Consider the following 25,878-nt stretch of genomic DNA (forward strand, 5'->3'; position numbering starts at 1 on the left):
CCTCCCCCGTGTAGTGTTTCCAGTGGAATGGAAAATGATCTGGTCAAAAGGATTGCTTTCTGCCCCACGGCACTGGATAAAGCTGGCTTTTGTTTTCTTCTGTCCTTGTTGTTACAATCCGTAAATAAATGGACGTCACGAAGGAATCTCTAAGATTCCAGGATTGTCACTGTCTGTATTGTGATATAGCGAAGGCAGAGAGCAGTAGGAGAGTGGTGGACGGGAGATATGTGATCCCCAGAATGCTCAGGGCTTTGTTCCCTGGTGACTAACTGAGAGCCATTAGGGGGCAATTAGGAGCAGCTGAGGCCAATTAAGGACCAGCCAGGTGCTCCATAAAAACCCTCTGCTCCAAACAGTCAGAGCATGTGCTGGAGGAAATAGGAGTGCCCTGCTGTGTTGTGATAGGAGTGCTGATCTGTGCAGAGGAACAGTCTGGAGAGCAGAGTTCTGTGGTGGAGCAGCCAGAAGGACTGAAGGAGGGGGAAAATTAGCCCAGGGGAAGAGTGTGCAGTTTTGAAAGCAGTAACAGCAGCACATAGCTGCTTCTCATAGGGCCCCTGGGCTGGGACCCGGAGGAGTGGGTGGGCGGGCACGGGTCCCTACCCCCTCCCCTGGGAAGACGGGGTGACAGGCAACTCCCTGGCCCACTACAATCAGGAAAGCATGAGACCCACTAGAGGGAAGCCGGCCGTTTGCCACGGTATGCAGTCGAGATATTACCTCACCTGCCTGGTCACTCTGTCTGTGTGACTCTGACGCCTGGAATGTCTGAGTCTGGTACTTGTTTCCGACACTCATCCCACCAGCCGGGTTGAGAGCTCTTTTTGTTCAGAACATCACCAGGTTAAATCATGCCTGGGATTGTCTGTTACCATCTAATTTGTACGTTCTGAGACGTTTTTGGCTTTTTTACCTACATGACTAGATTGTTTTCGCCTAGTATAGTATATTCATTCATGAAACTAACTCCCACAGCTCCTTAAAACTCAAACATGGCATAGAATTTGGGTATAAACCAGTCTCCGTTGTAAGCAGAGAGGAGCATAAGCATATTGCTGCTTTGTTTTTCCTTTGCCACTTTTGAAATAAAATGCTGTCCTTGGTTGAGGGGTCGGGGGAAAAAGAATCTCAAGTTTTGCTTTCCATAGTTAGCGATCTGAGTATTTTAAATTGATCATAGCTAGTCATTGGGAATTTTCAGCAATATTAACAACTCTTTGGCATTGGCTTATATAATCAGGCTCATTTTGTAGGAGTTTAAGGATTCAAACTTTATAAAGTTTCTAGAATTACAGTGGAGGAGCTACTTTTTTATTTAAAGTATGATGTTCCCACTTCTAGGGTAGCTCAAAGCAACAGTAGAAAGCAAAGGGACGTCCAAGGGACCCCTAAGTCTCTTAAAGAAAACTAACATTTGAATTTCAAACATTTTCCCTTTTTGTGCCTATATTACTTCAGGGAATGTCAGATCAACGCATAATATTGTGTACCGTATATGCTGCAATAGCTAAGAGCTAGCAGAGGTGTTTAAAGGCTGCCTGGGAGCTTTAGTTTTTTAGTTCTTCGCTGGTATAACAGCGTGTTGTAACATATGGCTTATCAAAATAACTATTAAGGTGTCATCTCTGCCTTTAAACCAGTTTTATATTCAAGCAGCTTAGAATTACATTGGGTTAGTGGCTTTATATATACATGCATCTTTTGTCTTCAGAATTTGGGAGTCACTTTTATGACCCTTTTATTATGAGGGGAAAGGATCTTAATTCTGCCTCAGCCTTGATATTGAAATAATTCAGTCTGAACACTTTTAAAAAAATATTAGCACCCTTTTTTGCTGTTTGTGTGTAATTATTAATGTAGACTTTTTTCCTTAGGCATACATCTCTTTGGTTTTTCTAGCAAGATAACACATATTTGAACATGGGTGATGGATCCAAGTTTTGCTGTTAGCATTTCTTGCAGGAAATGTTCCAACTGTGAATGCCAAAAGCCAGGCTGGCCATCTGTATGCTAGGTTGGAGTGCTTTAGGTTTGTAATCAGGAGCTCTAAAATGACATGCAGTTTGGCCTGTGGTTGGCTGAGTGCTGCGATTTGGAAATGAGTTTGGAAACTGTTTAATTCTTGATAATACACACTGTTTTGGTGCAGTGCTTTTTTGGGGAGTTTGTGTTGCATGGATCTCTCTTTGGACCTGAAGTTAATTTTTGTTAAATAACCTTGAAATGCAAATGCTGGACGAGAAGGGGAGAAAAGCTGGCACTACACTGATTTTGGTTGGAGCCCAAAAATAAAAAGCATGGAATTCTGTTGCAAGTGACGAGTGCTTCAATTCAGAAAAGCATCCTGAAGACAATGAGGACTTGAGCATGTGTTTAAAGACAAATATGAGTTTGTGTTTTGCCAGATCAGGGGCCTATTAGAAGGATTAATTTTTAGTCTGCAGGTATTTGTTCTTGTAAATACAATGATTTTATGTGGTTTTTTTAAGTCTCCTTCCACACTCAAAATTCAGAGGGGCAGGAATTTTAGACTTTTGGTATTTTGTTTACATCAATCTTGATTATTGGAGACACGAAGAAGAGCTGTGTGTAAGCGCGAGAGCTCATCTCTCTTGCCAACGGAAGTTGGTCCAATAACAGATATTGCCTCCCACCTTGTCTTTCTCCTTTAGTAATACTATTTAATTGAGCCCAAGAAGCAATCTGTGATTACAAAGAATGATCAGCCAGAGTGTTAAGATATTGTTGAGCCTGTGCAGCAGTCCTGGGGCTGCAGCTATAACAGACTAAGGTAACAGGTACCAGTTTAAGAAACTGACTGGACAGGCAGACTAAAAGATGTCCCCAACCTCCGACTCCTTTGAAGCTCTGATAAAGCTCCGTTAAGGCATCTCCTTTTCCTTCTTTCTACACATGAACATGAGAGCATGGAGTGCCAAATTCTCTCATGGAAGAGATTGTTAGGACCTTAATTGAAAGGGGAGGTAGTGTTGTTTAGTTGGTAACATACTGGACTTGGAGTCAGGGGTTCTGGTCCCGGTTCTGCCATGGGCTGCTGGATGACATGTGACTTGGCCAATCTCCTGTTTCCCTCAAGCCCTTTGACTGTCTATATTTTAAGATCTTCAGGGCAGAAACTCTCTCTCACTGCACATATAAGCATCCAAAGTACTGGGTGGGTGAATTTTAAAGAGATCAGAAGTAGCAGAATGATCAGAAGATATGATAAAACCTGTGTCGGGCCTTCGTTGGCCAAAGTGATTGGATTGCTTTTCTGAGACATAAGTTTCGTAAATAACTTATGATTTCTGCAGATTGCTTGTGACTCTTGTTTCTTTTCCCTTTGCAGTGCCTTCTCCTAGTGCCTTGCTGGTAGACAATCCCACGTCTTTTGGAAATGCAAAGGAAGTTGTAGCAATCAAAGATTATTGCCCAACTAACTTCACAACCTTAAAGTTCTCCAAGGGTGACCACCTCTATGTCTTGGATACCTCAGGAGGCGAATGGTGGTATGCTCACAACACCACAGAAATGGGTTATATACCTTCTTCCTATGTCCAGCCTGTAAACTACCGCAACTCCTCCTTCACTGACAGTGGAATGATAGACAATTTACTTGAGAGTCCTGACGAAGGAGTCCGAGAGCTAGATCTGCTTGGAGAGTGGACTGATGTAAAGAGGAACTTTGCCAACACCTACAGTAACAACCCTTTCTTAAACGGGGTCCAGACAAACCCATTTCTGAATGGGAATGTGCAAATAATGCCCAGCTTGGACAAAGAGTGCACCCCCAAAACCACAGTGGACTTACTGCTGTTTGACACAACAGCTCCTACGTTTACAGGGGCCAGTTCTGCAACTAACAGCAGCATAGGAAACATCTTTGATGAACTCCCATCCACAAATGGATTTGAGTTCGAACAGCCGGTGAGACGAGACAATCCCTTCTTCAGAAGTAAACGATCATACAGTTTGTCGGAACTGTCTGTCCTTCAGGCAAAATCAGAAACTCCGGCATCAGGGTTTTTTACTGGGTTAAAATCACCTACCCCTGAACAATTCCAGAGCAGGGAAGATTTTAGAACTGCGTGGTTGAACCATAGGAAGCTGGCACGGTCATGCCATGACTTGGATTTGCTTGGCCAGAACCCTGGCTGGGGTCAGACACAACCTGTGGAGACCAACATTGTCTGCAAGCTGGATAGTTCTGGTGGAGCCGTGCAGCTGCCAGATACTAACATCAGCATCCACGTGCCAGAAGGACACATCGTGCCAGGAGAAACACAGCAAATCTCCATGAAAGCCATGTTAGACCCGCCTCTGGAGCTCAACAGTGACAAATGCAGCACCATAAGCCCGGTGCTGGAGATTAAACTGAGCAACATGGATGTAAAAACCTTCATCATATTGGAGATGAAAGTATCGGCGGAGGTGAAGAACGACATCGTGAGTAAGAGCTTAGTGGGATTACAGTGCCTGCGGAGCGACACGAAAGAAGGACCTTATACACCAGTGCAACTCAGCTATTCTTATGGAGACACGGTACAGGTGCAGTTGGATAACCTGGAACCTTGCATGTACATAGCTGTTGTGGCCCATGGGCAGAATGTCATGTATCCTTACACTGTCTGGGACTACATCAGTAAAAAGATCACAGTGGGTGTCTATGGCCCCAAACACATACATCCTTCTTTTAAAACCATAGTAGCTATTTTTGGACATGAGTGTGCGCCAAAGACTCTCTTGGTGACCGAGGTGACGCGGCAAATCCACAGCGTGGCACCCGTGGCCCTGCAGCTGTGGGGCAAGCATCAATTCACTCTGCCCTGCCCGCAGGACCTGAAACTCTGCATGTTTTCCAACATGACTAATTACGAGGTGAAGGCCAGTGAGCAAGCCAAAATCGTCCGAGGCTTCCAGATGAAGCTGGGGAAGGTTAGCCGCCTCATTTTCCCCATCCTGTCCCATGACCTTGATGAGCTCTCAGATTTCACGTTGAGGATACAGGTCAAGGATGATAAGGGCGCCATATTGACCCAGTTCTGCGTGCAAACGCCACAGCCGCCTCCTAAAAATGCCATCAAGTCCACTGGGCAGAGAAGGTTCCTCAAGAAGAATGAAGTTGGGAAGATCATTCTGTCCTCCCTGGCTGCCACTAGCAAATACCCTGCCTTTCAGGACCGGCCAGTTGCAAGCCTAAAGTATGGCAAACTGCTTAAAACTGTAGTGCGCCAAAACAAGAACCATTACCTACTGGAATATAAGAAAGGAGATGTCATAGCGCTGCTCAGTGAAGAGAAGATCAGACTGAAAGGCCAGCTCTGGACAAAGGAATGGTATATTGGCTACTACCAAGGGAAAATTGGCCTTGTTCACGACAAAAATGTGCTAGTGGTTGGGAAAGTCAAGCCTAGCTATTTTTCTGGACCTGATCTCACCACCAGTGTATTGCTTGAGCAAATCCTGAGGCCTTGCAAGTTTCTCACGTACATCTATGCCTCAGTCAGGACGCTGCTGATGGAGAACATCAGCAGCTGGCGGTCATTCGCGGACGCCTTGGGATACATAAACTTGCCACTCACTTTCTTCTGTCGAGCAGAGCTAGACAGCGAGCCTGAACGGGTAGCCTCTGTGCTGGAGAAGCTGAAAGAGGACTGCAATAATACAGAGAACAGGGAGAGAAAATCTTTCCAGAAGGAGCTAGTGGCTGTGAGTATTCCACCTGCCAGAGAAATTCTTAATCTATTTAAGAAATGCATTCTGAATTGGAGGTAGAAGCAGGAATGCAGTTCTTCATAAATGGTCCCTAAAAATGAAAGTGCATCTTAATGCGTTTTTTGCAGGTTACTCATCATGTTTTGATGGGAAACTGTCACTATATTGGTATTATAGCAGTGCCTAGAAATCTCCAAATGGGATCAGGGCCCCATTATGCTAGATATGTTCTTTATACACAGTAGTAGAAGAGAGGCCTTATCCGGAAGAGCTATTACAGCAAGGAGGCACCGAGAGGTGCAATGACTTATACAAGTCAGTTGGGGTTGGTCCCACTTTGAGCAGGGGGTTGGACTAGATGACCTCCTGAGGTCCCTTCCAATCCTCATCTTCTATGATTCTAAGTCACACACCAGATCAGTGGCTGACCTGGGAATTGAACCCAGGTCTCCTGACTGTCTACCAGTGCCCTATTCAGTAGAAAATTTTGCCTCTCAGTGGGGTTCAGTGAAAATGACTTTTAACCACTTGGGAAGTTTATAAGTCTTCTGTTTGAGGTGTCCCTTCCCACCCTCTAAGAGCACAGGAAATTATTTTGATCAGTAAAACATAGTGGAGTTCTGCACCATAGCTGTTCAAGATGCTTTCATTGCAGGCTGCTCTCTGTTCCACAGTTAAAACGTTAAAATGAAAATGAAGCTGTACATCCAGATTGGAGGGTGGGGTTGGTGACATAGCTACAGGGGCACTTCATGATTCTTCTCTCGTTGAGTGGTGGAAGCTGTATGTTCAGAGTCTCTGTGGGGTTTTAGGCAGATCCCATAGAGGTGTTTCTTTATTTTAAAAGGTAGCTGATCCAAAAGCCCATTGATGTAATTGGCAGTTGTTACGCTAGCTTCAGTAGTCTTTTGGCTTTAAACTGGTCATTAGTGCTAAAGTGGGGCGTTCAATTAAATACTCTGAAGCTCAGGAACAAATACATACTTTCAGAAATAATGTGAAGAGTTTCTAGTGATGGAAGTTTAGCAACTTAAAGCAAAAAGTTTGTAAGAAAACCTCTCTAAATGCTTGTTAGGCATCAACAGTTTTGGGGGTGGAGGGGGTTATATGAAAGCTTGTAATAATAGATCAAACTGGTTTATAGCAAGAAATGTAAAAAGTACTTCTGTAGTGGAATGCACTGGTTAACTGTCAATTTACAAACCTCTTGAACTGATGTATAGCAAAGGGTTGTTATAAAGATTGCTTCTGGGAAGAAAGGATTCTGCATCTTTACTTATAGAGGATAAAAATATTAGGCTTCTTTAAAAAGGAATTTTCCTGCTGGTTATTTTTAATCAGAAATCTGTTTCTTCTCTTTCTCTAAACATCTGTAAACATATCTGGTAGATCATGTGATTGGATCGGCTTGAATTTAGGTGGCTCATCCTGAATGATGGCGTAATTATGCAGAACATCTAAAAAATGATTTAACCAGGGATGTTCTAATAAACTTCTGTTTGCAGTCAGGGGAAACTTGAATTCTGCAATTGTAGCTTTAGATGCTGTTTGAAAATCTCACTGAAAATTTGTTTTTTGCAGCATGGATCTCTGTGTGTTCGCAGGAAACAAGGCAAAGAAATTCAGTGCTTGTATTCTAGACAGGATTTGCTGTGCTCCTCATCCTTTAAATGGCGTTCTTCAGAAAAGCAGAGAACGAGGCAACATCGCATCATGTTTTTAAAATGTCAACCTAATTATTGACTAGCAAAAGCTTCTCTGGATGGTTTCAGGCCTCGCTTGTCTGACTGCAGAGGAAACTAAATTATTCATAGATAAAATGTGCAGAAAGGCAGAGTGCTATATGTAATAACTCACATCTTTTGTCATTTAAAAAGAGTGGTGAATGTTAAGGATTAGGTGTAAGCTGCGTTTGTTATCTTGGAGAATGGGGAGTCATTATCCAGTGACATCCTATCTAGCGTATTCAGGGATTCATTTGTGAATACTCCCTCTGTTTGTTAGCATGTTTTAATTCTGCCAAGCTCTTTAAAATCCCTATCTAAATAGTGATATATCACTTTCGGGAATGGGAAAATATTGGACTACAGAGAGAGACTGATTCAACTCTGAGTTTTATTGGAATTCACATGATACTAGTAGCCACCTAATGAACTAATTAAATGTGAATATATAAAATTAGAGTTGACCTTTTCAGAGCAGTCTAAAGCATTTGGAAACATCAACTATTAAGACTGACTGAAGATTTATCTAAGTTCGGAGCAGGAGGCGGGGCCTTGATAGAAGGGGTGGGACCTTGGGGGGGAGGGGTGGACCGATGAGTTTTGCCACTCACCGTCCAGTTTTCACAAATGAGAAAGGTGCCCACCTGAGTTCTGGGCCTTACTTTCCTGCACTTAATATGTCAATTGTTTGTCACTTCAAGTACAGGTGCGGCTTTATTTTTTAAATGGACTACTCCCTCTGTCTTCTATATAGCTGTCTGTCTAGACAGCTGTTTAATTTGCCATCCAGCAGCAAAAAGATTCTTTTAAATGTACCCGCTTGTGGCATTCCTCTGTTCCCATCTTTAAAGGCAGGCAGCAGTATTGCTGGGAATGGGCTTGTGACCGGGACACGAAGTTCCAGTCAGCTTTGTGCAGAAGGGCGTTGATAGGAATAGAAAATGGTGACCCAAATGCTGAAGTGTCTTGAGAGATCATTGAAAACCTTCAATGGTCAAGCTCTTATTCAAAGGCAAAGCAGCGCTTGAGAAGAATTCTTGCTGAGAAGGACCCTACTCAAAAGGGAAGAGTGTGGCTGCATATCGCTAACTGGGGTCTAATAAGGGAACAAAGAAGCACAAATTCTACTTTAAGGAAGGAGCAGGTAGAAGGACAGAATCCTTGATATGGAGAGCAAAATGGAGCAGGCGACTAAAGGCCACAAGCTATTTTTATAGGTGAAAAGAGAAATGTTGTTAGGCAGGGTTAGTACTGTGTGAGAGAGAGACCCACTAATTCAAAGGGGACTGATGTAGGTTGGACAGCAAGATGAACCTCGTTTTTCCCATAGATAGGCCAGTTAACCCATTCATAATTTCAGTGCCAACTGGTGCTTATAGAATCCAGAGCTCTCCCGGATTCGCTTCTGCTTCAAAAGCAAACGCTGTTCGTCCCCATCCCCGTCCTGTCACCCCCGCTCCTCCCCCATTGAGGGAACACTTCATTTGAAACTGAGTTGTGGGGTTTTCAGGCAAATCAGCATCTAAACATGGAAGAGAGAGGGTTTGAAAAATCCATGGGCTCCAACCTTTCTGTCGTCTTACAGGGATAAACTCGAAATCAGTTCTTTCCTTAGGGCTGAATTCTGTTCCTCAGTCTGAGCCCTTGCAGATGTGCAGCAGCTGTATTTTTCCCTTTACTTATCTCTGAGGGGTACCAGAATCCCCTGGCTCTTGGAAGTTTATTATCCTTCCTCTGCAAATAACCCAGATTTGTCTTGCTTTTTGAATGCAGCTTCTTTTAAATCCCAGTCTAAAAAGTGAGACGTTAAAGACAGTTAACTTTGAGTAGGGTCCTTCAACTCTCACTAGTGTTTTTTTTTTTTTAAATCTTAGTTATTTGACGTTTCCTGTGTGCGTGTGCTCAGACGTGCAAAGGAGCGTACAAAAAGAAAACAGGAACCCATTTAGCAGGGTGGCGGGAGAGATCGGAACAGTCTTGTGGAACATTTATTCAGAAGAGTTCAGACCCACTAGAAGGGCTTATGACTCAGAGTCTGTTACCTGCTGCCATGCCGCTGCAGAAGACACTCAAGTTGCAGTGGGGGAAGGTCTAGGTTGGATATTAGGAAAAACTTTTTCATTACGAGTGTGGTGAAACACTGGAATGGGTTACCTAGGAAGGTGGTGGAATCTCCGTCCTTAAAAATCTCTAAGGCCCTGGCTGGGATTATTTAGTTGGGGTGGGTTCTACTTTGAGCATGGGGTTGAACTAGATGACCTCCTGAGGTCCCTTCCAACTCTCATCTTCTACGATTTCTATAACTGAAGCCTAAAGTTTGAAAACTCAGGTCTAGTGCTTTTGGGTCCCAGCTTGAGGCACCTCAGAGGGCTGGGGCTCGGTCAGCAGGCCATGAAAAAATCAAGTACCCAAAAACTGAAGGACCCCAGATCCATAATCTTTGGAAAATTTCAGCTGGAACGGAGTGGTTACACGGATGCAGCTTGATGTAAAGAGGACTTGAAAAGTCACCCACCACCTGAGCTCTGAAAAAACAACTCTAGCTAAAGGTCTATGTTCCCAGCAGAGCTACCACAAGTGATGGGCACTGTAGGTTAGCCTAGCCTGAGTGTGAGCGACCACACTGCAAGGCCCTGCCTGAGTTACTGTGTCCTCCCTGGTGCTGTGCTCCCTGGGTATGTCGCTAGGGCTTCTGGGGATGTATCCCATGGTTCTTCGCTGCAGTCAGCTGAGCTGCTCTGGTTCTCCTCCCCTCCCCACCCCCCAAACTCCTCACCCAATGAATTGTGGAATATTGTCTGTCCTCTGGGCATACGGAGGAATTGAGCGTCTCCCGCTAACATAGCGCTGTGCACACGAGCGCTTATACTAGCAAAATTTGTCGCTCAGGGGAGGCGGGGTGATTTTCCCGTCCCTGTGTGACGAGTTTTGTAGACATAAGTGCTAGTGTAGACATGGCCTTTGCCTGTATCTTCATTGCAAAGTGGGCACATTATCAGCCAGAGTGTAAATGGGACCTTAGCTCCCCCCACTCCCAGCCAGGCCAGTTAGCCCAAGTTTAAAGCACCACCAAACTTAGGTGAAAGGGTTTTGTGTGTGGACAGGAGGGGTGAGGAGTTAGGAGCAACACCGAGGTAAAAGCCCAGACTAAATGCAGGGAATACGTACCCTGAGTGGCAAACTAGGTAGAACATTTGCTACCACATTGCCAGGTGAATTACAAGACGTTCATTTGACTTTAAAAGCCCTTAAATAATTTGGATACCTCAAAGGTTGCATCTTTTCCAGTGTGCTACTGCAGCAGGTTTGGATCATCCTTGCAGGAGAACTCTGGGCTGTGCATTTCTTCTGGGCCTTTCTCTAGACCTGGATTTGGTGACATCAGGATGCGCTGCATGACTTCGCTTACTGGGGAAGTTGTGCGTGAGTGGAGGTGGGAAGGCAGAAAGTTTTCCAGGGAGTTAACAAAGCAATTATGATTTTCTCTTACAAGCAGCCTGCTTTCAAGTAAGAGTGTGTGTGTAGTTCTGTTTAATGGATGTAAATGGACTCTTTGTAAGACTGAAATGAAATATTTACTTGTCCTCTTAAATGCTTTAGGGGTTTTTATTGCATCAAAAAACTGTAGGCATTACATGAGTTTTAATTTGGACTCACTGTTTTTGGCTCTAAAGGTCAAAGATGGCTTGTAGGTCTTGGCACTGTTCTGCCTCGCCTAAATGAGAAGGAAAGAATGAAAACACTCTCTCCCTGTCTGAGTAGTCACAAGATAATTAAATCAGGGTGAGAATTGCCAGTGGCCCAAAACCTGCTGCTTTGAGATTTGAGTTGGAAGGGAACTAAGGCGGTCATCTAGTCCAACCCCCCTGCTCAAAGCAGGACCAACTGCAGCTTAAATCATCCCAGCCAAGGATTTGTCAAGCCGCAGCTTAAAAACTCTAAAGATGGAGATTTCACCACCTCCCTAGGTAACTCATTCCAGTGTTTCACACCCTCCTAGTGAAATTTTTTTTCCTAATATCCAGCCTAGACCTCCCCCACTGCAACTTGAGACCATTGCTCCTTGTTCTGCCATCTGCCACCACTGAGAACAGCCTAGCTCCATCCTTCCTGGGAACCCCCTCAGGTAGTTAAAGGCTGCTATCAAATCCCCCCTCATTCTTCTCTAAGCCATCCAGTCCAACAGATTGATCTTTAACAACCTCCTCTGCGAAGAAACATGTCAGAATCAGAAAGGACACTGGCCTGCATCCTTCTGGGAAGAGCAGGAAATGAGTTCCTGATTTCCGTGAAGCCCTAAAGCATGTGATGAAGTGCTCTGCTCAGCTGACACCTATGCATGATGTGCTAATTGAGACCCACGAACGACAAAGGGCATTGCAGAATCTGTTCAGAACAATAGGGTTCTTGTTGTACTCCTTAGCTCCTAAGACACCCAGCACTATTCGAGTTAAGAAGCCTCATATGTACTCTGTCATGCCTAGATGAGGGAATGTCACATTTTCCAAAGTAGCATTTTTAGATGCGACTTAGGTGCTGCTTAAAATTTCTCCCAGTAGCTCAGAGTGTCCTAAAAGCTGACATTGCTGCTCAAATGAGCAATGAAGGGAAACTCCAGTGGATTTGCAATACAGTAACTACACTGCCCGGCTCTTCAGAGGTCTAGCTAGAGTTGTATCTTTGAGATAATTACTTCCCTTTGGAATTTCTAGTGTTCTTTTTATAAATCCTTGAACTTCTAGCCCTTTCCAGCAGTATGTTGCTTTCTTGAAATTCAGTGTTTCAGGGTGCTACTAGTTATCTCAAAGAGAAGAAAATCACAGCATGTTAACTTTTTTTTCTATTCTTGCACAGTACGATAGTTAGCCCCGTACTGAGGTTTATACAAAAAATGAATTTTCCATCCCATGAAATCAGGCCATTCGCTTTGTTGTTGTGTTCAACTTAGACCTCTGGAATCACAGGTTTCGGCACTGACGTCCTCAGCATAACACTTCTATTCTAGGTACAAAGTAAGCGCAGACCCCCTTATACGTCTCCTGAGACGTGCAACTTCAGAATAGTGGAGAGGTCAAGATGGCCTCACACCTCCTTTGCACCGCCTGAATTCTGGGCTGTTGATGTAAGTTTGTGCAAGTCGCTACAGTATGGGATGCTACAAGGCTTTTTCCCTGGGCGCAAGATCATAGGGTCACGCTCGTGGCTCTATATTGTGTTCACTCCAGGGGAATTCACTTGTAATCGGTTGAGGCCTTGTACGCTGATAGTGTCATATAGGGGCCGGGGTGGAGGCGAGAACCAACTAAGAATTAAGGGGCCTAAAGTCCTAATGTCAGTGGGAATCTTTCCACGGGGGAAAGATCAGACTTTAGATGGCTGTCCAGATGTACCAAACATGCATAAGCTAAGAAGGTACAGGAATAGCTTGCTCATGACACTCCAGCGGGGCTATATCCACCTCTCGGGTTCAGCCCCCGTCCGTTTAAATAGCAGAAAGCTATAGAATCTCTCCAACGCTCCTGAGTGTTACATGGACATAGAGCATCTGCAGGTGCTTAGTGCTTTAATTCCTGGAGGAAACTTGTGTGCCTCACTTAGGCAAAAATGGAGCCATAGTATGAAATATGTTTGACCAGGGTGAAATGCACAAAATAAAAGGTTAGTAGTAGTATCCCCCTGATGCCTACCAGCCCATTAAAATCAAAGGGCATCATCTTTTGTTGCTAATTCTTTTAGATTCCCTCATTACTTGTAGCAGAGGGGAAAGATTCCCATTTCTTGATGTGTTTCATTTAGAAATGTTCCAGACTCTAAGCTAGCTTTAAACAAAAAAAACCAAACCAAAACAAACAAAAAAATCCTCCAGTCCTTCCAATTGTTTTTTTTTTTTTTTTTTTTTTTTTTTATGAAAATCACTTTCACGTTGTGTTAAGCGTAACTGATGCTGGGGGTGTGGGAGGCAACTGACGCCGGGAGTGGGCAGCTGCCTCAGTTAGCAGACACCCTGAGGCAACCAATGACCCTTGGGTGGTTTGTGATTGTGTTTTTTTGAATAGCCTGCTAGTCCTAAAGCATGAGAAGCCTGCTTTGTCAGCAGGGCAGAAGTTTAGTGTGGGTCTTGAAAGCTAATGGCCTTCTCCAGCCTTGGCTGTAATGGCAGATCCTGAAATGGGGTGGGGAGAATCAGTTCATGGCTGTCACACTATGTTGGAGAGTGGACTAAGGCGTGTTGCCCTCCTATCTCAAACTTAGGTCACCTCTGCCCCTGATCAAAGGTATGGAGAGAGAGAGAGGTATTCCCCCATGCCCAAAACATGGCTTGTCTCCAACCCCATTGCTTTCCCCAACCTCTGCCGCACGGTAGTTGTGCATGTTCAATGCAAAAATCCATAGCTGCCCTAAAATTGAAATTTTAATACGGCAGAGCAGAAATGAAGAAAAAGTAGAATGAACATTTGCTTATTTAAGTGCTTTCTTCCAAATCATCAGTAGCCAGGAGTGGAGCAGAAGTGGCATGTGACACTGCACGTTTCTAATCTATCAGATGTGGGGGGCATGGACCCCAATTCCAGCTGTCTGGATTGAGGTCATGGCCTGAGAAATCCAGCCTACAGAGTAAGGTAACATCCCCCTTCCTGGCTTGTTCTCCAAGGCAGTGGGTATCTTTTCCCCCATAGCTTTACTTTAGATCATTTCTTTATTATCACATCCCCGTAGCGCTCTGAGAAGAGGTACTCTAATACTGAAAATTACTGCCGCCTCCTCCGCCACTGGCTACCTTTAATTTATGATATTACAGAAAGTTCAGACAGACTAATATGTAGTAATGCTCTACAGTTGGTCTCAATGCTTCGAACTGCTTGAGTGCTTTGCAACTTAAATGGCATCAGGAATCATTAATGAAAAATTCTGCATTTCCTTAATGACTTCCATCTGGGGCCCGCAGACCCTAATTCATTCAGCTTTGCATGCCCGAGGGTGGGGAAGAAGCATTTTCCCCCATTTCACAAAAGGGGAAAGGGAGGTGCAGATGGATGGGGTTTTGTTCACTTAGGCCACCCAGCAAATTGGCATCAGAGGTGGGGGCAGGACCCCAGGAATCATGCAGCTCAGCTGCATTGTTGCACAGTTATATAGTCACTTTCTACCACACAAAGTGCACCTTCCCAATCACTAATCAGGATGCCAGCTGCTTTGCTGTCCACCTGGGCCAACAGACAATCAGGCCTAGGGCTTTCTCACCCTCTGCAATCAACATTTTCCATAGACTAAAATGAGTCTAGCTAATTTGGGGTGGGAGGGAGTGAGATTTGCATGTTTCTGCAAACACCATTGTGAATAGTGCATTTGTCACTCAGCCGCCGCCAAAGCTTTGTACTAAATTCCCCTCTGGGCACTCTGCTCATCTTTTGCTCAGATGCTATTTTCCATAATTAGAGAATTGGAAATGGGTGCCTGTCTTTCGGCACTGGGATGCAAATATGGCATCTAGATGCATTTTAAGTGTGTCTTCGGCTGCACTGCTTGAAATACAATTTGAATATCAAACCCTCTTCCGTGCTGTGCTGCGTGCTAGTCTCTCATAGAGCAGGCTGAAAGGATCTGAGGCTAACAAAGACTTTGGAGAGCATTGTCAATATCGTGCTTTAAGCGATGACAATGGTCAGACCTCAGAAATAAATGTATCCCAATGGCAACGGGAACTGAAATATTTGGAGTAGATTTTAAGAGCAAAACACACATTCTTCTATCTCTTTTTTGGCGGGGAGGGAGGCAGCAAGTGTAGCTATAAAAGCCTGATTCAGGATTAACATCTGTTGTGACCCCTGCTAATCCCATATGGACCAGTAATCGCTTTGAAGGCAAATGTATCTGTGATTTCATTGTGTGCGTTTTTGTGGCAAAGGGGATGAGTTGTCCAACAGCCAGAGGTGATCTGGGGCGTTTGCTTTTATTATTGCCGTTGCTTTTGCTATCATAAATAGACCCCTCTGGGTGCGAGGGGGTGGGTGTTACTAATGAACTCTTTTTCTGATATACACACACAGGGATACAACATCGCTCCGTTGATGTGAATGTGTCCTGCCCCCGACAAACCTTGCTGTGCCTCTCCTATTTTTCATCTCTTTCTAGCCAGGCTCTCACTTGACCAGCTACTATCATGGTTTCTGCAATCTTCCACTAAGCTGTTCTCCACTCACAGTGCTCCCTCCTTTCCACTTGTTTGTTCATTCCCGGTCCCCCCACCATCCACGCAGGCCCTAGCTGTTCTCTCCTATTCAACAGTAAGTAGGCTCCCCTTGACTCTCCCAGTGTGAGGGAATAAAAAGCAAGGAAGCTCCCTGTCCTACTGTAGCACAAGAGTAAGTTATGAGCCAGAGGCCGGATTCTCCACTGCTTTGCAGCATGCCTCGTTGTCCGTGTTCCTGCCCTCCCCCTGCACCATGGCTGTAAAATCAGCCTTTCCAGTCTGGTGGCTTTGTGCTCCAGCTGCATTCCCACAGCACAGCGCAAAGGACGTGGTGAGGTGCGAGGCAGTGGAGAACGGTAACAGAGAGAGAACAGAACCCACTTGGCTTGATCGTTGGGATTCCGTTGCCAGGGATGGTGGGAGCGTGCCTCCGTTGTCTCTGAATTCCCACCTGGGTGAAGTCAGACCAAGGCTCAGCTGCCATGGGCCCTGGCCTGCTTTTAGTGCTGATTAGACTTTGCACGTTCTAATTCTTGACTACTTTTCTCCTCTTTAACCTATCAAGTTCTTTCATTTATGGCATTGTCATTCTGTGGAAGTGGCAGTGGGGGGGGTTTGGTCCCATAATCCCCTTATCTCTGTCCTCAACCCAACCCACCCCCCCCCCCCCCCCCCATATCCGCTTGGACTGTAGCTGCTTTTCTCCGTTAGCCACCCTCCCTTCTCTGTCTCTACTCCAAGCCCCTTCTGCTCACGTTAGTCTGTAGTTGGCTTTACTTTCCATTGTGTCACACCTGGCCTGCCTCTCATCATGTTTGCGTCCTGACGTACATGAGGTCACGGGCTGATGAATAGCATACGTGTGCTGGCTTTTTATGTGCTATGTTAAATTTTTACGCTGTCCCCACACTTTCCGCTTTTGGTGCCTTTTTGTATCTGTCACTCCTAACATCCTAGCTGTGAAGCTGCTGCTGGCTAAGTGACAGCTGGGGTTTTAGTACCAGGAGAGGCAATCCAGGGCTGGGGGCTAAATCCTGAGCTGGGTGTTTCTGTTACGATGGTCAGAGGTGACATGAGTGGCATGGATATTCAAATGATCATCTTTGGGTTTGAGTTAATCCACTGAGATGAATGGGGAAGTTCACACCTCCCAGATATGCTGCTGGCGTTGCTTTCCTTTTAGTTCAGCTCATTAAGTTTCCTTCCCTACCAGGAAGGCTCGAAACATCCAGAAAAGCTTAGATTCTTTGTGGCACGCACCTGTGTCAAAGAGTGGAACCTTCAGCAAACTCTGTGGACTCACAAATGCCCAAAGCCTCAAGTCTCTGATTTAAACATTGTTTTAAGGTCTGCAGCTGCAAGCAGTTTCACAGACCACCTTAAAACAAGTACTGTATTTGAAAGAGAGCAGGAGACTCTGGTTGTCCTTCACAGAATCATTTAGTAATTTTCTTGAATTGATCTGTAAGCGTGTGCGCGCGCACACTGGGGTGTGTGTGTGTGTAATAATCATATATCATTATATAAACATTATATTACATTATATTTTATATTCTATATGTTACGTAATTATATAGATATAATTGTATATTCTAATATTTCTGTGCTGAACCAGACAGCATTTTCCCAGTCTGAGCTTTAGAAAAGCATAATAAATTCTATTTTGACATCTTACAGATAAGATGGCATAGTAAAAGGTGGACTGTTCTTTCAGTACGTCACAAAATAATTTATTTATAAATATGGCTTTGTGATGACTTCTTTGTAAACTAATTCTCCAAGTCTGTGTCTCCTCCCTTTAACCCATGCCACTTGTGGCTTGGCGTTAGATTTGCTGAACTGACCATTCAAATGTCTTAAAGCAGAAGGAGACAGCAACCTTTTGCCTCCTCGAGGCACCTTTTCTCCCAAATGTCCCTGCCGTGAGGTGAAGAGGAGTTCAGAGTGGCTTGCCACACTGTTTGCTAAGCATTGGGTAGCTTCTGTGTTTGTATATATGTAATTAACTCTAATTGTCTAGGAAACACAACCAAAGGCTGATATTCAGTGCAATTAGTGACTCGGCTGCCTTGCCACTGCAAAGGAAGGCTTCTCTCCTTCCTCGCTGGTTTGCAGCCCTGATGAGACAGAGGATCTAAGCCCTTCAGATGGTCCAGCCTTTGGGCCCTGAAAAGGTGGGGATGGTTGAGGCTGAAAGGGCTGATGCTGGCCCCCGACACCACACGTCCTGGGCTCTGAGTGTGCCCCCAGCTGTGACAAGCGCAGGTGAGCTGCAAGACAGGTGTTCTTGCAGCTGCTGCCGCCAAGGGGGTAAAGGGGCCATGCCTTGTAGCCTCTTCCACATGTGCCCCCTGCCTGCCAGCCGCATCGTCCATCTTCTCTCACTGTCCAACCGTGGCCTGGACTCTGAAGAGCTGGTAATTCAAAGGAGCCTGGAGAGCCCCCTTTAAACCCCAGAGGAGACTCTCTGGGGACTCTCATCCCTCGCAGATCCTCTAAGTGAAATCCTAGGCAAGTCCTCCAGTGGCTTGTTGCCCAAATGGCCACTTTGCCCCACACCAGAGGAGACACATGCCCTCCCACCCCACTGTCTGAGGTTGTAGGGTGGCCCACCTATCCCTGCTACTGGTGGGGACTCTTCTAGAGGAACCTCCATGAGAGAGAGTGCAAGGGGAAAATTGGGTGGTAGTAGGGTGCAGGGGATGAGTTGGTTGGGGTTTGCTCACTGAGCATCAGTCACCAACGCCTCTTTCTAATCACTGAGCCCTGGCTTTGAAAGCCAGTGTTCTCCATTACTCCTGCGCATGTGTTTCCCCTACGCTCTCTGCTGTTAGAGGAAGCTTGCCAAGCTGCTCGGTTTGGCCTGAGGTTTGCTTCTGCCACCGAGCGAGGCTGCCGTGTCCCATGGCTGCGCAGCAGATAAAGCCTGGCTGTCTCAGTCAGAAGAAATAGTCTCTCTGGCTCCGTCCTTTTGGGCCTCATTTCATGTTATGTTCATCTGGAGAGGACATCAGAATGAAGCAATCCAAGCGGCTCCTGCCCTGTAATTACAGTCCCCTGGTCCACGACGCTGGATTGACGCTCATGTGCCTAGAAGAGTGCACAAACCTCGAAGGCCTTTTAAAAAGGGGGTGATGTTCTCCCAGGGGTGTCTTGAGATTAACTTTGTTTCAGTCTGTGAACCGATGGATCAGTTTGCAGGGCTAGTGGTTTTCTATCCCCCCCAACTGCTGTATTACATGTGCACTTCTGGGGAAGAGGGGCATTTTGGACGTGAGAAATGGAATTACTGTGCTTGTTTGATCCCGTGTCTTTAAATCAAAAGAGCAGTCTCCCTCTGTACCACCTGTTTGCTCCTCCTCCACACCTTGTGCCTCAATGTCCCACTCAAACAAAGGAAGCAAAGTAGGGAGACAAGTGCAGTTTCCAAGACGTCTCTTCTGTGGTGAGGCAGTGTGATCCAGTGGCCAGGCACTAATTGACCAGAATGAACGGTGAATTTGGTGGGACCCTAGTGATAAACATGTGGGCCTCTGGAAACTTGGCCCTGAAAGATTTGGTAGTTTAAACCTTAGGAACTAGACATTGCTTTTCTCTCTTCTTAGGGTGCTGTTCTCTGTGGTGTCCGCAGTATAATGATGTCATCCTCGTGATGCAGTTATGGGAGATGCTTATGCAAAAACCTTTTGGCAACTGGGGGAAGCATTTTATGACTTGTAGCAAATTCACATGCACGCATGTTCAAGTTTTAAAATGCTGTTGAGGGATTTTATCCACTTTATCTTCCATTTGTCTGTGTGCAGCATTTTTGTATTCGCAGTAATGTTGAGATGAGATTCCCTGTTAAAATTCTTTGTCATGTTGTTGTGTGTCTCACTGGGTAGCTCTGGAACCACAACCTTCACTGTGCCCATTTTGAGACACCTGCCTTTTATAACACAAGAACAGAGGCTACCCAGGCAACAAACTTTAAAACGGATCAAAGGAAATGAATTTGTACACAACCGATGGAACTTACTGCTGCAAGATATCCATGAGGCCAAGGATTTATGAGACTGAAAAATGATTAGACACTTGCGGATCATCTCATCCACAGTTAATCTTTTTTTAAAATCCTGTGTAAATAAAGTATGTAAACTCATACTTCAGAGCACTCCCGGTCCGCTAATTGAAGTAGCCCGAGAGAAGGGTTTGCAGAAATCTCCGTTCTTAAATCAGTAAACCATCTTTCAAGGCTTTAGAGACAGTCTAATGAACTGAAAGTTGAAGCATGCAGAACAAAAGCAATGTAAAGTGAGCCAGAGTCCTCAGCAAAATGACTGCTTCTCTCTCTCTACCTAAATCTCTGAACTGCCCATTCAGCTGGGATTCACTGGAACTGGATCTAGACCTAGCTTTCTCGGGGCTGGCGTGCAGCTCTTAGCAAGCAGATGTTCTGATTATTAACAAATACCTGGTTGCACTTATTCCTTATTCTCTGTTTTGAAAGCGCTGTTCTGTTCTTCTCTGGTCACTCACCTCCAAGGTACATTGGCCATGTTAAGTTAATTGTCTTTATTACATGCTGGTATTTTTCTCAGTTCTTACAGGCTTAAACTGCAGCATGGGAGCTAAATATTTAGCGTATTTGCCTGGAAGATCTGGCTAGAACACCCAGCCCTACCTCTAAAATCAAGGCAGAGTTCTTTATCCACTTAATGGGATTATTCTTCCCATAGGTCCAGTGACCTTATTTCACCACCTGTCATATGGGGGAGGGGAGTTGGTATTGATTTATTGACAAGATTTCCCTATGTAAATAGACGGGATTGTTTAACCAGCTGCACAGTTAGAAAGGGGATTTCTGGACTTGCCTTGTGGATGGGGGTTTGAATGACCATATCAGAGAAGGGGAGATTGAGCTGGATTTTTGGCAGGGGAAGGCTTTGGCTTCCTTCTCTCTCACAAGCTTTATCGCTTCGGTATTTGAGCGCCAAGAATGACGTCCATTGTAGGAATGAATTGTGACTGTTCTCAGCCCTTATTGGGCCATAGTGGCAGGAGAATACTGTTGATGGCTGCTAGAAGGCGAAACCCTGTGGCTGCACCTGACTTTTGTGTGGTTTGTTCTGTCTTCTCTCAGGCCTTGCTGAAAATGGACTGCCAGGGGTTGGTCGTGAGGCTCATTCAGGACTTTGTGCTCCTCACCACAGCTGTGGAAGTGGCTCAGCGCTGGAGAGAGCTAGCTGAGAAGCTAGCCAAGGTCTCCAAACACCAGATGGACGCCTATGAAGCCCCCCACCGAGACAAGAGTGGAGTGGTGGATAGCGAGGTGAGGCTAGATTTTACAGTGCCGTAAAGTCGTGCTGCGTGATGGGCTTTGTTTAGTGGACTGGAAGCAAATGCTTGAGCATTGCAACAGGAATGTTCTTCTCCGATCACCCGGCTGCTCTAGCCAGGTGTAAGGGCCTGAAAGTGGCTCCTTAGAGGAAAAGCTTCCTTGATCTGTGGGTCTCGGGAACAGTGCCCGGGGCGGGGCGGGGGCGGGCAAGGGTTTCATTTTCTTCACAATTGTCCAATTTTCTCTCTTTGGAAGGGGGCAAATCGTAATATGTTCCTGCTGATGGTGCCCTGATGGACACCTGGTGTGACACACGCACATTGCCCTAGGGGAATGGAGCAATCAGCTGTTCTGCGTAGGCTCGCTGCTTGCATCTCACTGAGTGGTTTTGGTTTGGGGTGGGCCAAAGGATGGTTCGTTTCAATCACCTCTCTGCATTCCCTTTAAAAAATAAATAGCACCTCAATGCCTGATGGAAATTCTGAGGCACTTTCAATCTGAATAAATGTTTGTACTATCCTCTGACACAACCCTCTGGCTCAAGTTTAGTTTTTTCCCAGAGCAGTGGCTCTGGGGTGAAATCTGACCACTGCAGGGCTCTAGCAACCCTCTTTCCCACATGCACAGCATGGCACAGCTTGGCTGTGCATGTAGCAGGCTTGTGGCAGCAGGGTCACCTTGCTGTGGAGCGTCAGGAGCTGGAGAGCAAACAGCATGAATCTGGACTTGGGCCCTGATTCAGCAAAGAATGTGGTTGAACCTCACTGAAGTTGATGGCATTTACACACACTCAGCTGCAAGCAAGCATTTAAGTCCCTTGCAGAATAGGGATTGGCTTTGCTGAGGTCAGGCCTGAATGGGCAAGTATCCAATCCAGTATGGTCTGCGCTTCAAAGCATTCAGTTGTACTAGGGCCTGTTCTGCTATTGCCATTTTTCCTGTGTCTCTAAGCAACCATGGAAATGCCCAGCAAACTGCTGAGTTTCTATAGAACAGCGTCTAGTCTAAGTAACAAGAACAGATCTCTCAATTCTGTTTGTTTTTGCTTTCTCTTGTCTCTGGCATGGAACTCGCAGGCCATGTGGAAACCAGCATATGACTTTCTGCTAACCTGGAGTAACCAGATTGGAGATAGCTACCGCGATGTTATCCAAGAGCTGCATATAGGGCTGGATAAAATGAAGAGCCCCATCACCAAGCGCTGGAAACACCTCACAGGATCCTTGATCCTAGTCAATTCCTTGGACATACTCCGTGCAGCTGCCTTTAGCCCTCAGGACCATGAAGATTTTGCCATCTGATGGCAGGGATTCCTGACACTTTTAACTCTTCCTGTTTTTAGTGGAGGGCAAAAAACAGGAGGGAGTGGACAAAGTTTTGTAAGGCCAAAGTTTGAACGTTTGCGCTGGGACTGGAATTGCACAATGAAGCTGGTCCTCTTTTGAATTCTCTCCCTCATGTAGAAAGAGTCCAGAAGTGCTGGGTTTTCTATGCTGTGGAGTTGATACCAGTTACACAACTTTCTATATGTAAAGGTTAACATGGGGGGGAGACCTACCCTTTTTTTAGGCATTTGCAAATAAATATCTAATTTTTTTTAATGAGCAGTAAAGGTTGAAACCACTTTGATGGGAGAGTTGTTACATTTTTATGTGGTGTATAAACTTTTTTTAAATGATCACTTCTGAAATTGACCATGAATCATGTAAATATGTACTTAAAACAAAGCACATTGTGAATCTCTTCCTTTCCTTTCCTTTCCTTCAACCCTCCACCCCTTACATGGCTTTTGATTTTCTATAGTGTGAGACTCTGGGATAACTGTTTTATATAAACCATTGCATTAACTCTGAACCTCCTACAACCCTGAGAAAGTGTTACAAAGAAAAGCAGTTGTACTCTTTTTTTTTTTTTTTCCAGCAGCTCTGTGATTTGTTTTTATATATGCACATTTTCTAATTTCTAGATCTAGAAATACATGATACCTATTATTTTTCATATGTACCACTTCAGTTTTTAACTTGAGGAGTCAGTGCTTACTGTTAGCATTCAGGCAAATGACAGCTGCCGCAATTAGCATTCTGGAAGGAGCTGAAAAGATTTCTGGTCCAGTGGCATTCCCTCCCCGTCTTTCCTCTTTTTGCTTTTTATGGACATTAACTAAAAAGATGCCAGTCTCCTTGAAGGTAACATTTCACTCTAACAGCTCCGTACTGCAATAAGAGCATCTTGGCAATCTCTGCCGGTGACCAGCACACTCCAGAAGCAGTCAGGAGAGGAGGTGTTTTAGAAGTCCTTTTAAAAAACGTGGTTGCTAAGTTGGGATCTGATCCAAACCTCTCTGGAGTCAGCGGGAGTTACGACATTGACTTAGGTGCCATTTCGGTCAGGGTCGGCAAGTTTTAGGGTCTTAACCCAAAGCCCATTAAAGTTGGTGGCGAGATTGGAACTCAGTAGCCTCGATGGCAATCTACCATGTAAATAATTCTTGGCCATATAAATGGTTCGATTGTGCTGAAATTTTACCCTTTCTGTGATTTCTTCACCTGTGATGTACACACCTCCTTTTTAATAGCCAAGTCCCTTTTTTGGTATTTCACATGAGGGGGGGGAAAAATAGCTTTGAACAGAAGGAAGAGGGTTGTTTTGAGGGTCAAGTCACGTAACAAAATAGCAATGCCACCTGCAGTGGACAACTGATGAAAACATTACTGATTAAAGATGTTTCTTCTGGGTTGATCACCTAGATAGGAAGTATATTTTTCTTCCTTGAGCTTTATATTGACAAGAGAGGTGGGGGTGGCCTTGCTAGAAGCATTAGTCTTGTATCGACTGATGTGGGATCACAAGTTGCCATGAGATAATGGCACAATTCTTTTTTTCCTATCCATTGTCAGGTTCCTCCAATGTCTAGGAGACTGCAGCTGGCATCAGTCAGCCATCCACCAGTAGGTTTGCTCTGAACACTTGGGCTGGCTTGTATCACAGGACCATTTCATCCATTGTCTAAAATAAAAACTTAGTGCAGTCTGCCTGGACCTTGCCACAGGCTGCCATTTGAAGTACTCCAGAGACTCCAAATGACTTGTGTATCAGGGCAAGTGTTACCAGAATGTAGCGAGAGTAGAGCGACACATGAGACACGTATGGCTTATGGGAATCCACTCCTGCAAAGAACACAAGACCGTTTAATGGAGATTGTGCCTCTAATTTCCCCTCCAGCTGTCACCCCCAAAAGAACACCCCTTAGAAACAAGTTTCCCCACTCCTCACATTATCACCTACTCCCACGAAAAATGAAAAATAGCACCTTAATCATGCTTTTTCTCCTCAGGGGTCTTTTTTGAAGGAACAGACCTTAAGAGTCTGTGTTCAAAGCACAGACTTGCAGCGTGCTTTACCAAACTATTGGCTTTATCCCTTGAAAAGGCTACTGTCGAAGACCCTGATCCTGCAAATGGGTCTGCAGAGCTTGCAGAATGGCTTTGATAAGTGGTTGGCACAGGGAATCTAGTTGGAGAATTCAGGTGTAACGTACTGTAGATGAAGACAATGTTGAGGCAGGGTGGCCAGGTCGATCTTACAGCCGTGTTCAAGCTAGAGGGCAGATGCTTTAGCCTCCTGGAATTCTTACAAGATGGGAAATTACTGGCTAGTTTTGTTTTTCCCCCTTTTTTCTAACTACCTCAGGCACTGTTCGTCCAGCTTAACATTTCTACGGAAGCCTAAACCCACCCTTCTCCCCAGCTTCATCTGTTCTTTTTCCCCCTTCTCGAAAATCATTTGAGCTCCCACACCTGCAATGGTTCTGAATGAATTTCCCCCCTTCCTCTTTAATTTAAAAATCAGCTTCCTTTTCCATTCAAATGCCTTTCACCCAACAAATGTCAGGCCCTGCTGTGGAACTTAGGCCTGGATGTTGCATTACTACGGTATGGACAATAATTGCTTATTGTACTTAACAGCTAATGTTTTTTTTTAAAAAATCTTTGAGAAAAATATTACAATTAAAGCAGTGGTTATTTGAATACTCCTGCAAGGTTTCAATATGCTTTGTTTCCTGAGAAGTTGCTTCAGTCTTAGGACTATTTTGATGCATGGAAACATCTCTCTCTAGGTTTCCACTGGATGATCTCTTCCCCCCCCCCCCAGCAACTGTTTGACCCATGAGCCTCTGCCATCCCTCTCCCTTCAACCCCCAGGCATGCTTTACAGAAACAAAAATCAATGGCTAGGAAACTGTCCCTTGAAGTTTTGAGTCTTTGTCAAGTTCTCAGCCAAGTTCTGCTTCCTTCTTCAAAAGCAATTCATCAAAAACAGTGGGGCTGCAATTTTACGGTCAAATATATGTGTAGGTTTAATTTTTTTCCAAGCTGTAAAATCATTTGCACTCCTCCCCTGGGGCCCCCCCCCCCCCCAAGCCTGAACTTAGTATTTGCATTTAAATCCTAGACAAGCCTAAAACATTTTACTTTTAAAAATGAAAGGCAATTTGTCTGGCTGAGTAATAATTACATGTGCTGCAATATTTTATGGCTGACATTTTTATTACATAACTGCTTCTTTGGCATTTTTCTGGCTGGAGAAAATGATCAGATAATTCATCACTGGTTGGATGGTTCCTAAAAAGCCCCAGGGTAAGAGGAATGTGTGCGTATAAAAATTCAAACAATGATCGTGTATTCCACAAGGTTCACCTTCTTTAGTGTTACTGATCCAGTAACATTGCTCGTGACAGCAGCTTCTGCTTTTACCTGAACAGTCAAACCACCCTGTTGCTCACCTATGTGTTGCAAGATGGTTATTAGCAATGTAGGGAAGCTGATGAGTTAAACATGTGGCCAAATGCGGGCCTTTTGTAAGCATTTGTAGCACCTGGTGGAAGTGTGAAATGAGCTTGCACCATGTTCTGCAACTAGTTTGTC

The 25,878-nt window shown here is 44.9% G+C and overlaps 1 protein-coding gene across 5 annotated transcripts in view; it reads left to right on the forward strand.

Annotated features, from left to right (window-relative positions):
• Positions 1-24,986, forward strand: part of SH3BP4 (SH3 domain binding protein 4) — a 99,585-nt gene extending 74,599 nt beyond the window's left edge. For 4 of the 5 annotated variants that reach the window (XM_067548610.1, XM_067548611.1, XM_067548612.1 and 1 more), the window contains 3 exons: positions 3,353-5,712; positions 20,756-20,944; positions 22,030-24,986. In XM_067548610.1, the coding sequence (XP_067404711.1) occupies positions 3,353-5,712; positions 20,756-20,944; positions 22,030-22,254 (2,774 nt within the window). In that variant the 3' untranslated portion in view covers positions 22,255-24,986. Of the gene's footprint in view, positions 1-3,352; positions 5,713-7,299; positions 7,881-20,755; positions 20,945-22,029 lie in introns of those variants that run through there. The other variant, XM_067548614.1, reaches the window with a different exon arrangement.
• The last annotated feature ends 892 nt before the right edge of the window (positions 24,987-25,878 follow it).

Source organism: Emydura macquarii, unplaced genomic scaffold (genome assembly GCF_026122565.2).
Source record: "Emydura macquarii macquarii isolate MOO-44397 ecotype Brisbane River unplaced genomic scaffold, CSIRO-AGI_Emac_v2 contig_1253, whole genome shotgun sequence".
In the NCBI taxonomy this organism is placed as follows: domain Eukaryota; kingdom Metazoa; phylum Chordata; order Testudines; family Chelidae; genus Emydura; species Emydura macquarii.